The sequence below is a fragment of the Erithacus rubecula genome, assembly GCF_903797595.1.
Source record: "Erithacus rubecula genome assembly, chromosome: 1".
In the NCBI taxonomy this organism is placed as follows: domain Eukaryota; kingdom Metazoa; phylum Chordata; class Aves; order Passeriformes; family Muscicapidae; genus Erithacus; species Erithacus rubecula.
In genome coordinates this window covers 67,962,592-67,972,688 of record NC_136658.1, presented here as the reverse complement: position 1 = coordinate 67,972,688, position 10,097 = coordinate 67,962,592, and the positions used below count along the sequence as shown (strand labels likewise).

Below are 10,097 nucleotides of genomic sequence, written 5' to 3'. Positions count from 1 at the left end.
GAGGGAGGGTTCACCTGCTTCAGCCCGGACGTGACGCGTTCAGCCGCCGCCGAGGGCCCCACGTGGTGGTGCGGGCGCAGCGCGGAGCGGGGTCTGTACCCGACATGAACCCCTTCGCCTGGTACCCGCCGCCGCCGCCGGGGCTGCCCCCGCCCGGCATGCCGCCGCCCTTCTTCTGCCCGCCGCCCTCCTGGGACGCCAGCTTCTGGGCTGCCCCCGTGCCCTACCCGCCGCCCGGCCGCTACCCTCCGCCCGACAGCACCTACGCGGCCGCCGACACCTACTCACAGCCCAAGAGCTACTCCCAGCCCGCCGAGTCCTACTCGCAGCCCGCCGACAGCTACTCGGATCCCGCCCAGAACATCCCTCCCGCCGAGAGCTATCCCCAGCCCACCGAGAGCTACCCGCCGGCTCAGAGCTTCCCGCAGCCCGAGGGTTTCCTCCCCCCCCAGAGCTACACGCCGCCCGCCGCCTGGTTCCCGCCGGCCTACGGAGCGCGCCCGCAGGGCCCGCAGGCTGGTGAGCGCAGGGGAAGGGGAGAAGCCTCTCTTGGGCCCCTGGGCTCCTTGCCGTCCCACGCAGGCAGGGCACCCGGGGCTGTCCTGAGCCCTTGGGGCTGCAGGACTCTCCTCCCGGCATGTTGGTCATGCAGCCCTCTCTTATCTCTTCCCTACATCCTTCTCTGTTGCCCACCGAGGTAGGAGGGGGGGTGTTTTACCAGCTGTATCTGTAAATGGCTCATCGTTTCTTTCTCTGTTCTGAAGGTGGAAATGGTAATTTCTCCCAGAAGTGGCAGGGCAAGCAAGCGCCTGCCTTTGGTAAACATTGTCCAGAGGAAAATAACAAGCCAAAGGTATGGAGTGGGGTCCCCAGTGTTGGAGTGGGTTCTGGGAAAGGCCACGCAAATGACTGGTGCGGGGGAGCACCTCTCCTGGGAAGGCTGAGAGAGCTGGGGGTGTTCAGCCTGGAGAAGAGAAGGCTTCAGGTCGAACCCTGCAGCATCCTTGCAATACTTTAAGGGAACTTAGGAGACAGACAGGGGCAGACTTTATAGTATGGTCTGTAGTGATAGAACAAGGAGTAATGGTTTTAGATGAAAGCAGAGTAGATTTAGACTGGACATAAGGAACACTTTTTTTACTATGAAGGGGATGCGATACTGGCACAGATTGCCCAGAGAAGCTGTGCCCTGGAAGTGTTGAAAGCCAGATTGAATGGGGCTTTGTGCAGCCTGATCTAGTCATAGATTGTCCCTGCCTGTGGTGGAGGGGTTAGAACCAGATGATCTTGGAAGGTGCCTTCCTACCCAAACCGTTCTGTGATGGTGTCAGTCTTACTGGACTTGACCCAAGGCACTGTAAAGATCCCATTCTCTTGTCTAACATGCTTGCTCTTAAAAGGCAGCAAATATGTGACAGTCTGTAACTCTTGAAAGATACATGTCAACCAAATTCTTACACAGGTTTATGTCACCTTACTATGGTGATGCTCAACTACCTAAATATCCTTAGTGCTCTTTCACATGGTCCAGACCAGCCAGCCAGATGACTTTGATGTGTGTAGTGGCAGAAGGAACGTTCTGTGCTGCCCTCTGAACTTGTTCATGTCGTGGGAGTCATGGTCTGTCTTGGGAGGGAAGAGACATGGGGCTTTAGCCTAAATCTCAGAGCCCTTGGAAAGACTGTGCCAGCAGACTGGTGTGTTTGCAGAAGCAATAATTGATTGGAAGGTGGTAGTGGGAAGAGCTGAGTGCAGGGCACTTTGTTTAGAAGATAAGTAAGTTGAGCTTAACTTTCTTATTATGTTAGCTTATCTCTGAAACTTTTGCAACATGTAATTGCTTTATTAACAAAAATACTGATAGTGTTTCATGACTAATTAAATATAGGAATATCTCGTAACTGCAATCCTGAGATTATTTCTTCTTTTTTCTTTCAGGCCAAAAAGAAAAAAGAGCCAGTTTTCTCTCATTACTGTGATACCTGTGACCGTGGCTATAAAAACCAGGAAAAGTATGATGAACACATTTCACAGCATACACAGGTTAATGAGTTTGCCTTCTTTTATTCATGCTTTGATTTTTTTTCTTTGTACCTTACAAGCAGTTAGCTGTAGTCATTCTTTGAACAGAAGACATAAGAAAGAGATTCCAGAACTATTTCAAGTATTAATAGGGTTTTTTTTCTGAATGCTGTATGTAGGGGAGGCTTCAGTTGTATTCTTGGTTTTATTACTGAAGCCTTTTAAACTGTTTTTCTTGCAAAGTATTGCTGAGTGATAGGAATTAATTCATTGACACCCCTATAGCATATACAGTTTCTGTGTGGAAACATTAAAAAAATTTCCTTTATTGAAAATTATCAAGTATCAGATACATTGCCTATGCTAGTTATTCTAAAACCAGATGAAATTGAAAAGTATGTTATGCCTGCTTGCTGTTTTTATAATCACCTTTGTTAGCAAACTGGATAGCTTACACAGCCTGTGCAACACACTGTGCAGACAATTGGCACTGAGTTTATCTGAAGTGTACTCAAAAGCTTGTTTATAATTTGTGTGAATTGGTATGTTTTAAGTTCACTCTCTTGTCTTGCAGTGCTCAGAAGAAGGTTGCAATTTCAGTGCCCATGAGAAGATTGTTCAGATACACTGGAAAAATGTAGGTAACCCTCTGGGCCCAAAATCAGAGTCTGTGCTGTCTTTACTATAGTCCCTTTTCTCATTCTTCAGTGGTTTCCTTTCATTCATCTAGAAAGAAAAGGTATCACCTCTGAGGAGATTCTGTTTTAAGTCAATATTGTGGATAAAAATACGTTAAATATCATGGAGTTTTCTTAAAGTATTCATTTTATCATCTTTGTGTACACTCTCACCAGTTTTGGAGATGAGAACACTATGATACCACTGTATCTGACATAATGATGTTGTCTTTTTAACTTGTAGGTTTTTTCCTTCCTTTTTTAAATGCCTGTGAAATACTTTTTCCTTAGGCACATGCACCTGGTGCTAAAAGAATAAAATTAGATAGTCCAGAGGAGATTGCTAGATGGAGAGAAGAAAGAAAAAGGTAAGACTTGTGGTCTATGGATATATTTTCCCCTGTTGGGAGCATTAGATGTCATTAGCTGAAGGGCAGGAGCAGCACATGACTTGTTGTTTTTGCTATTCCATTGACCCTGCAAAAGTCCTGCAGCAGTGATCTGTGTCAGAATACCTAAGCCAGGAGAAAGTGAGCTGCAGAGACTGCAGTAATTGAGAAGATTATAATAGCAGGCAAGGTATCAGCTGAGAAAGGAAACAGCTTTCCCAGGTTCTTGGTGTGGTACCCCAGGTTAGGTGAATGTCTCATTCTTTTTAGCCTGATTGCTGATCATGTATTAGGTCAGAAATGTTTGTGTAGTGGTTTTTAATAGCTTAAAAATCTGGAACTGTTGTACTGAATATAATTGTAATACTGTGTGCAGATTTCCCCAATTTCAGTTGTTCTAGTAGACCACACCAGGGAGTTTTTCTAATTTTTAAGGGCTTTCTGTGTTGCTTGGTGCTTTTCTAGTGAAAGAGAACAGAAACCATGCATAATATGTTCTCAGGCAGTCTAACTTACATTGCATGCAGGGTCCCAGGTAAAATTTTCCAATAAGAAGTATTTCGCACTATTTCTTATCCTGTGATGTAACAGAGTATAAGTTTTTAATGTTGAATAATAATGTTAAATATCTCCCAGAATTATTTTTTTTTTCTTGAGAGTTCAAAGGATTGAAATCTACACTTTTCTGGCAGGAGAAAGATGCTTCAGGCTTTCCTCACTTCTTCTCATAATTTAGAATATAGTCTTGCAAGTAATCAGTTCATGAGTTTTGTTTCCATGAGCAGGCATAAGTCATATATGGAGAATGAGAAGTGATATAAATTTAATTTTGAGATCAGTGATGATAAATTAGGGCACTGTACTAGTCATGTGGGGTTTTTTTAGTGAAAATAAACCCCATTGGTCTGGTGGAATCTTTCTGATGTATCCACTTTGCATCCGTGTCAGAAGGCAATGTGAATGTGTTCTTGCTTTGAACTTCACTTCCCTTAATATGTTTTTACACTATTTTTGTTGAAAAGAAAAATGAATGGAATTTATTGTAGAATTTTTTAACTGCCTCCCATCTATTTTTTTCCTGTATGGAGAAGCAAAATTTCTCCCCATGCAATTTCATTCTTGTAGGTTTTAGTTTTTCTTTGGACCTGGTTTCAGCTTTTTCTGCAAATTTCAGAAAGGCAAAGGGAGATCTTACCACTGTGTCAGCACATCACAGCTGTCAGCTGTTGCACCTGCTACTGCTGTTCATTTTTTTACAAATGACAATAATTCATAGGTTCTCAAAAAAAAAAAAAAAAAAAAGCTTTTTTGATACAAAAGCAAGAGATGATTTTTAAAATGCTGTCATTACTCAGACAAAATGGATCATGATCCGTGAAAATCTAAGTTTGGTGTTAGATTAGGCAAGTTGTGGTGCTAGGTTACTTTTCCTTCCAAGGTTTCCTTTTATTCAAAAAATGCTTTAGGGCTTGGTTTTTATTTACTGTTGTGTTTTTTTGGTGACCTAATTTTCTAATGGTACCTCCAAGGAAGAAGATCCATACTTGTATGCAATCTCTGAGAGAGTCTTTGCTACTCATTTTCAACTTTTCATACATTTCTCTGTTTTGGGAAGTGTTCAGGAGAGTTCCTGTCTGGCAGCTGTTGCTGAGGTTTAAGTGTTGAAGCAATATTTAAGATGTATATGTCAGTATGTGCCCTACTAGAACATTAGGAAAGCTGGAATTGAACACAGAATTGTGGATAACATACTGTTTGTGTAGGGAGTGGGTGCTGCAAATCACAGGAGCCTTTATCTACACTTAATTTTAAGGGTGATGCTCTGCCTGAGATGGTTTTGCTGAGCTTCTGAAGGACTTCATGTTGGTTTTACAGATGAATATAATTTGGCTGTGACACGGCATTGCTGAAAGCCTTAGCTTGCTGCAGCACAGTAAAATCAAAGGAAATAAAATTGTATGGTCACAGCCACCAACCAGAAAAGGGGAAATGGAGTTAGGACTGTCTGAGCCAAGGCCACTAGATGGAGTAGTGCCTTATCTTGGTACTTCAGGCCTTCTCTGGGCATCGTATTGAGCCGTGATGGATGGGTGTAGAATGACTACCTGGGTGGCTTTTGTTACTCTTTGTACAGCTAGGAAGCTCTATGAGCATCCTTCTTTTTTTAATTAAAAGGAATAAAAAAACGGGGGGGAGGGGGTGGGAAGCAGGCAGAGAGAGAAAGCCAGCTGGAACTTTTGTGCAGCATTAATTGGGTCACCAGCAAAGCATCAGTTTAGTACTGAATGTCTGTTGTTGACTCACAGTAAACATTGCATTGTACAGAAAAAAGGGGCACCAGAGGGAGTCTGAGCTATTAAGCAGTTTTGGTTTATGGTGACAGGAAAAAACCTTTTTCTTTCTAGAAGCTCCAATCAAAGCTGAGAATGAATCTTTTTAGGTCATTAATAGTTTGTTTCTAATTAGGTTGCAGTGATTTAATATGTGTGTTACCATGCTGCATCCTGTCTCACTTGTTCTTCCAGCCGTTATAAATAATTACTTGCAGAGTTGAGATTTTTCTTCTTAATTAGCTGCTGTGTTACTCAATTGTGTATCCTGCTTAAAATCTTCAAGAAAGAGCTTGTGTTTAAAGTTTAGCCTTACTCTCATAGAAGAGAGAGGAGGAGGAGAGCTGGTAAAGAGTATCTCTGGATGAAGCATGCTGGGTCGGAATGCTGTTTTCCTGTTGAACCTGCTGAGCCAAGAAATCTAATTAAGCAAAGAGCAACAGAGATGAAGTTCCATGGGATCTCAGGGCTTCCCTGTGTTTTGCAGGCAGATGGTTGTGAAGTCTGACATCAACTTTTCTTGTTTTGATTTGTCCTGTCCCTTCCAAGTGTTGAGAAATGTGCTGCCTTCAGCATATTTTTTCTTTAACATGATCTTAAAGAGAATTATCTGCAGTGCATTTCCTTAATGTGTCAGAATGAGGTATTGCTGTCTTCCCTACTCCACAAGTGAGATCTGGGTCCTGCCAGCCCATCTGTTTCTCACCAACATTTCTTGAGCAATGGTTATTAGTAAGAATGTGGCAAGGCCGCTTTAGTGTTAGAGCAAATCATTAAACTTACTTTTGCTTAGTTCCTAATATGACATTGGGGATTTTCTTGAGCTTGTGTGTTGCTTGTAAATTCTCCCCTTTCTACCCCACTTTCTTTAATCTCTTGGCATTGGTTTGTTCAGATATGAGTTGTCTGTTGTATTTTCTTGCAATTTATCTCACAGGCCGAGCATGTACTTACTGCCTGAAGTCCAGTACTATTAACCACACCACTTTTAATTAATTTGTGGCTTTTTAGTTGCATAATGATAATCCTAGAGTAATTTGGAATCCTCCCTGGTGTTGCATTCATGAAGTATGTAATATGGAAAATAATTTCTTATAACTTGGTCGAAGTAGAAGAGAAAAAGCAAAATAGAAGGGATGTGTCAGTAGGTCAAGGTACACATAGATACAATAAAGTTTACTCTGATCTGCTGGCATATGTTAGCAAAAAAACTGCCTCAGCTAACATATGGTTAAATCAGATGTGGGAAAGTTAAGCCAAGATTTTATCAGCTCTGTTGGGTCATTTTTGTTCCCTTTGGGCTATCCATGTCTCCTTTGCTGTTGGCTGTGCATTTGCAATTAAGACCAGCTCAAGAAATTATTGAGGCATTTTGCTCACAGTGCTGATCCTATTAAAATGATGAACTTGTATAGCTCTTGACTCAGGAATTCATTGTGTAAACTGCTATAGAAACAGGTCTCTTTTCTGTTAGATGTTGGCAAAGCTCTGTTTCTTCACTGCTCACTAAGAGCTGCTTTACTCCAATGTTTATGAGAGCAAGATAAAGTATGCTGGCCTATAAAAAATGCATGGCTCTGGCTAATGTGCTCATTTATAGGAAAAAAAAATTGTTCACTAAGACACACGTGTTATTGATTATGCTCAGCGTAATTTTTTATTATATTTATATTATATTACAATATAATTTAATTTTCTATCTCTAGAAGCTTTAGGGTGTCCTTTACCTGCATGTCTTACTTTGTTAGGATATATTTAATATGGCCTGAAAAGGAGTTTTCTGATATTTTGAAAAACTTTGGATTGTAAAGGTGTGTACAGTTGAAAATTGCAGCTGCAATTCCTTCTTGGGCTGTACTGGCTTTATGAAGTCTGCTGTACCAGGCCATCACATCCTGGTTTAACTCCCTTTTTACAATAAGTTGCTTAGGTTTGTAAAGCCCTGTGGGGACTGATGAAGCTGTTTGTATTCAAGCTCTGACAAGTTGTTTGCAAGGCATAAGTGCAGGGGTACTTCTACTTCAGTGGTATTTGTAGGTAACATTTTAGGAACATCATTTTCTTAGGAGAGGAGGAGGGCTTGCCAGGGTGCAAACCCAAGTCAGCTCTTGGGATTTAAGCATATGGCCTCTTATGTGGAGAGACTCAGTCAGTAAAGGCATGAGGTAAAGGCAGTGAGTAAAATGCCATTTAACATTTGAGAAGAGGTGGAGAAAATAAACACAGCCACTACAGATGCCTTCAGATGTGCTTCTGCAGGCATCCTGGGACTTGTGACTTGAGCTGTCGCCAGCTGTCAGTCACTGCCTGTGTCAGCTGGAGGCTGGTTTAGGAGGAATCTGTCAGTCTTGGCAGTAAATGGAACTGAAAGCGTTGGTGCAGTCCATTACGGTGGCTCGTGGAGGGAGTGGTACCTCACAGGAATGAAAGTGGGAGGCATTCATGTCTCAAATCGTGTTGCAAGAGCATGTTTGAATGTGTCCTTAATCAGCATAAGTGCTGGAGCACTTGAAGACTCCTTTGCTCTAGTATTTAGGGTCTTCCCTTATATTTAAAACACACCCCACACCCCCTGCAATCTACAATAAGCTTGGGGATTTTTTGAGCATAACTACTTGTTTGATAGCTTGTTATCCTCCTGGGAGCCTTTGTTTTTGAAAGAAAGCACCTTCTCCTAAAACTGTGGAGCAGGGGGGTCTTTGTCAATGCAAAGCTTTTGAGATTAAAGAGTTCATTGCACATTTGCTATTTGCTGGGAGTGTTGTAACATGGATGAACAAATCTAACTAACAGGGAAGAGTGGAGGTAAAACATCACATCCCTGTGCTCTCTTGTGCTGTATGGCAGATTTCTGGAAGAAATCCAAAGAAAATAGATGTTGACAGCTCATGTTCAAATCCTCTTAAAGGAGACAAGTTCTGTAGAGTGTTTAGATTTGTCTTGTAGAAAATGCTTCTCTTTTTCCCTTGGTATGTGGTTGAAGCTGTCTTGAATCAATGTGACACTTAGCATTCATGCTGTAATATGGGGGAAATGCATGTGATAAGATTAAATATTTAAAGGAAGATACGTGTCTTTTTTGATAGCTATTTTTAGTGAGAAGCTGTTCTACATTTCTCTTTACTCCATTTTAATAGACATCAAATATTTATACTTTGTGTGTTTATCCAGAAGCTGGGGAAGCGTGTGCATGTGTTTCTCATTTACCACCTTTGTCTCAAAGCACTGGCATTTAGCTTAACTAATGTTTGCAGAGCAAGTGGTGTAGCCATTTTTGGGCTTTGATGGTAAAAAGCCTGCTGCCCAGGCTCTGTGTTACAGCCAGCAAGGCATTTGTCTGGAGGGAAGGATGAATGTTAAGGGAGGTGGGGAATGGAAGAGACAGGATGGTTTGGGAGATGGTTTTAACAGTAAATTTCTTTTCATCTGCATGATCTGGCAATTTTTCTTAAACCTGGAATTATAAAGGGACAGTAATTCTGGTAAACTTAAGGTCAGTGTGCAAGTACAATGCTGAATATTTCTTGAGAAGGAACTTGTATGCTTTTCCCTGTCACATTAGAATAATCTTGTGCACCCAGAAGCTGTTCACATAACCTTTTATTTTTTTCAAAGTTTACAAGAACTCAGCAGTTAGTTTGCTAAAGGCATGTAATTCAAATAATCCAGTTGAAGCTTCATAGGAATAAAATAGGAGGACTAAATCATGCTGTTGTGTACTGGGGCAAAAAGAGGGTCCATAACTATAACCAAACTGTTTGTCTGTACCTTGTTTGATGGTTTGATAAATCTAAGAATGCTAATGTGATTGATCTTTTTTTTTTTTTTTAGTCTTATTCATTGTGTCTGGATATGTAAGCATAAATGCACTCAGGTTTCTTTTCCTCGCTAATGCCTTTTTAGCAAAGAAACAGCCTGTTAAACTTCCTTGAAAATTTAAAAAAATCTGTAATGTTTATAGAGGAAGCTGGTTTAGCAAAGGGGGAATTGAGAAACTACAGTGAATCCTTTAAGAGCCAGTGAAACTATTTTTTTTTCTTCTAGAAATTTTCCTACGTTGGCAAACATTGAAAAGAAGAAGGAAATGCAGGTGCAGAAGGAGGAAAGGGGAGAAGTGCTGACTACCCAGCAGTTTGGGTAAGTGTTTTGAACCAAGCTTGTTGCTTTCCTCCCACTGAGTTCAAAAGTATGCTCTGTTACTGTGGTCTCCCAGCAGTTTCTGCTTCCACTGTATACAGAATCTGGCTGCCCTTTAAGAGAGCACAGGCCTTTGAACAGCTGCTGATATAATATTCTTTTATTTACTTAATATTGCTCCAAAGTCCATTTCAGTTAAATGAAACAGTAACTACATTAAAAATGTGGTATTCTGGCTGGTTTGAGAAAACCACTTTCTAGTTGCTGTTCATTAGGTCAGCATAACCTTGGTCCCTGAAAAAGTAGTAATGGGGACAAAAGTCATGCAACATAATGATTCCACATGGATTAATCCTTTATTGCCTGAAAATGGCCAACAGAGATTTTATTCTTACTCTCTCTCCTTTCTGATGATAAATCAGTAGTCAAGAGGGGAAAATGTAAAGATGATGGAGGGTAGGAGAAAGAAGCAGCACTACTTAAATTATAATGAAAACTATATGAAAATAAAGTTAAATCTGTCTTCTACCATTGCTCTGAGC

The 10,097-nt window shown here is 41.3% G+C and overlaps 1 protein-coding gene across 2 annotated transcripts in view; it reads left to right on the top strand.

The window, feature by feature from the left end:
• The window catches only part of NUFIP1 (nuclear FMR1 interacting protein 1), a 145,900-nt gene that overhangs the window by 126,117 nt on the left and 9,686 nt on the right, over positions 1-10,097 (top strand). The window contains exons 2-7 of one of the 2 annotated variants that reach the window (XM_079307194.1): positions 81-519; positions 765-853; positions 1,939-2,043; positions 2,597-2,659; positions 2,991-3,067; positions 9,463-9,555. In XM_079307194.1, the coding sequence (XP_079163320.1) occupies positions 105-519; positions 765-853; positions 1,939-2,043; positions 2,597-2,659; positions 2,991-3,067; positions 9,463-9,555 (842 nt within the window). In that variant the 5' untranslated portion in view covers positions 81-104. Of the gene's footprint in view, positions 1-30; positions 520-764; positions 854-1,938; positions 2,044-2,596; positions 2,660-2,990; positions 3,068-9,462; positions 9,556-10,097 lie in introns of those variants that run through there. The other variant, XM_079307193.1, reaches the window with a different exon arrangement.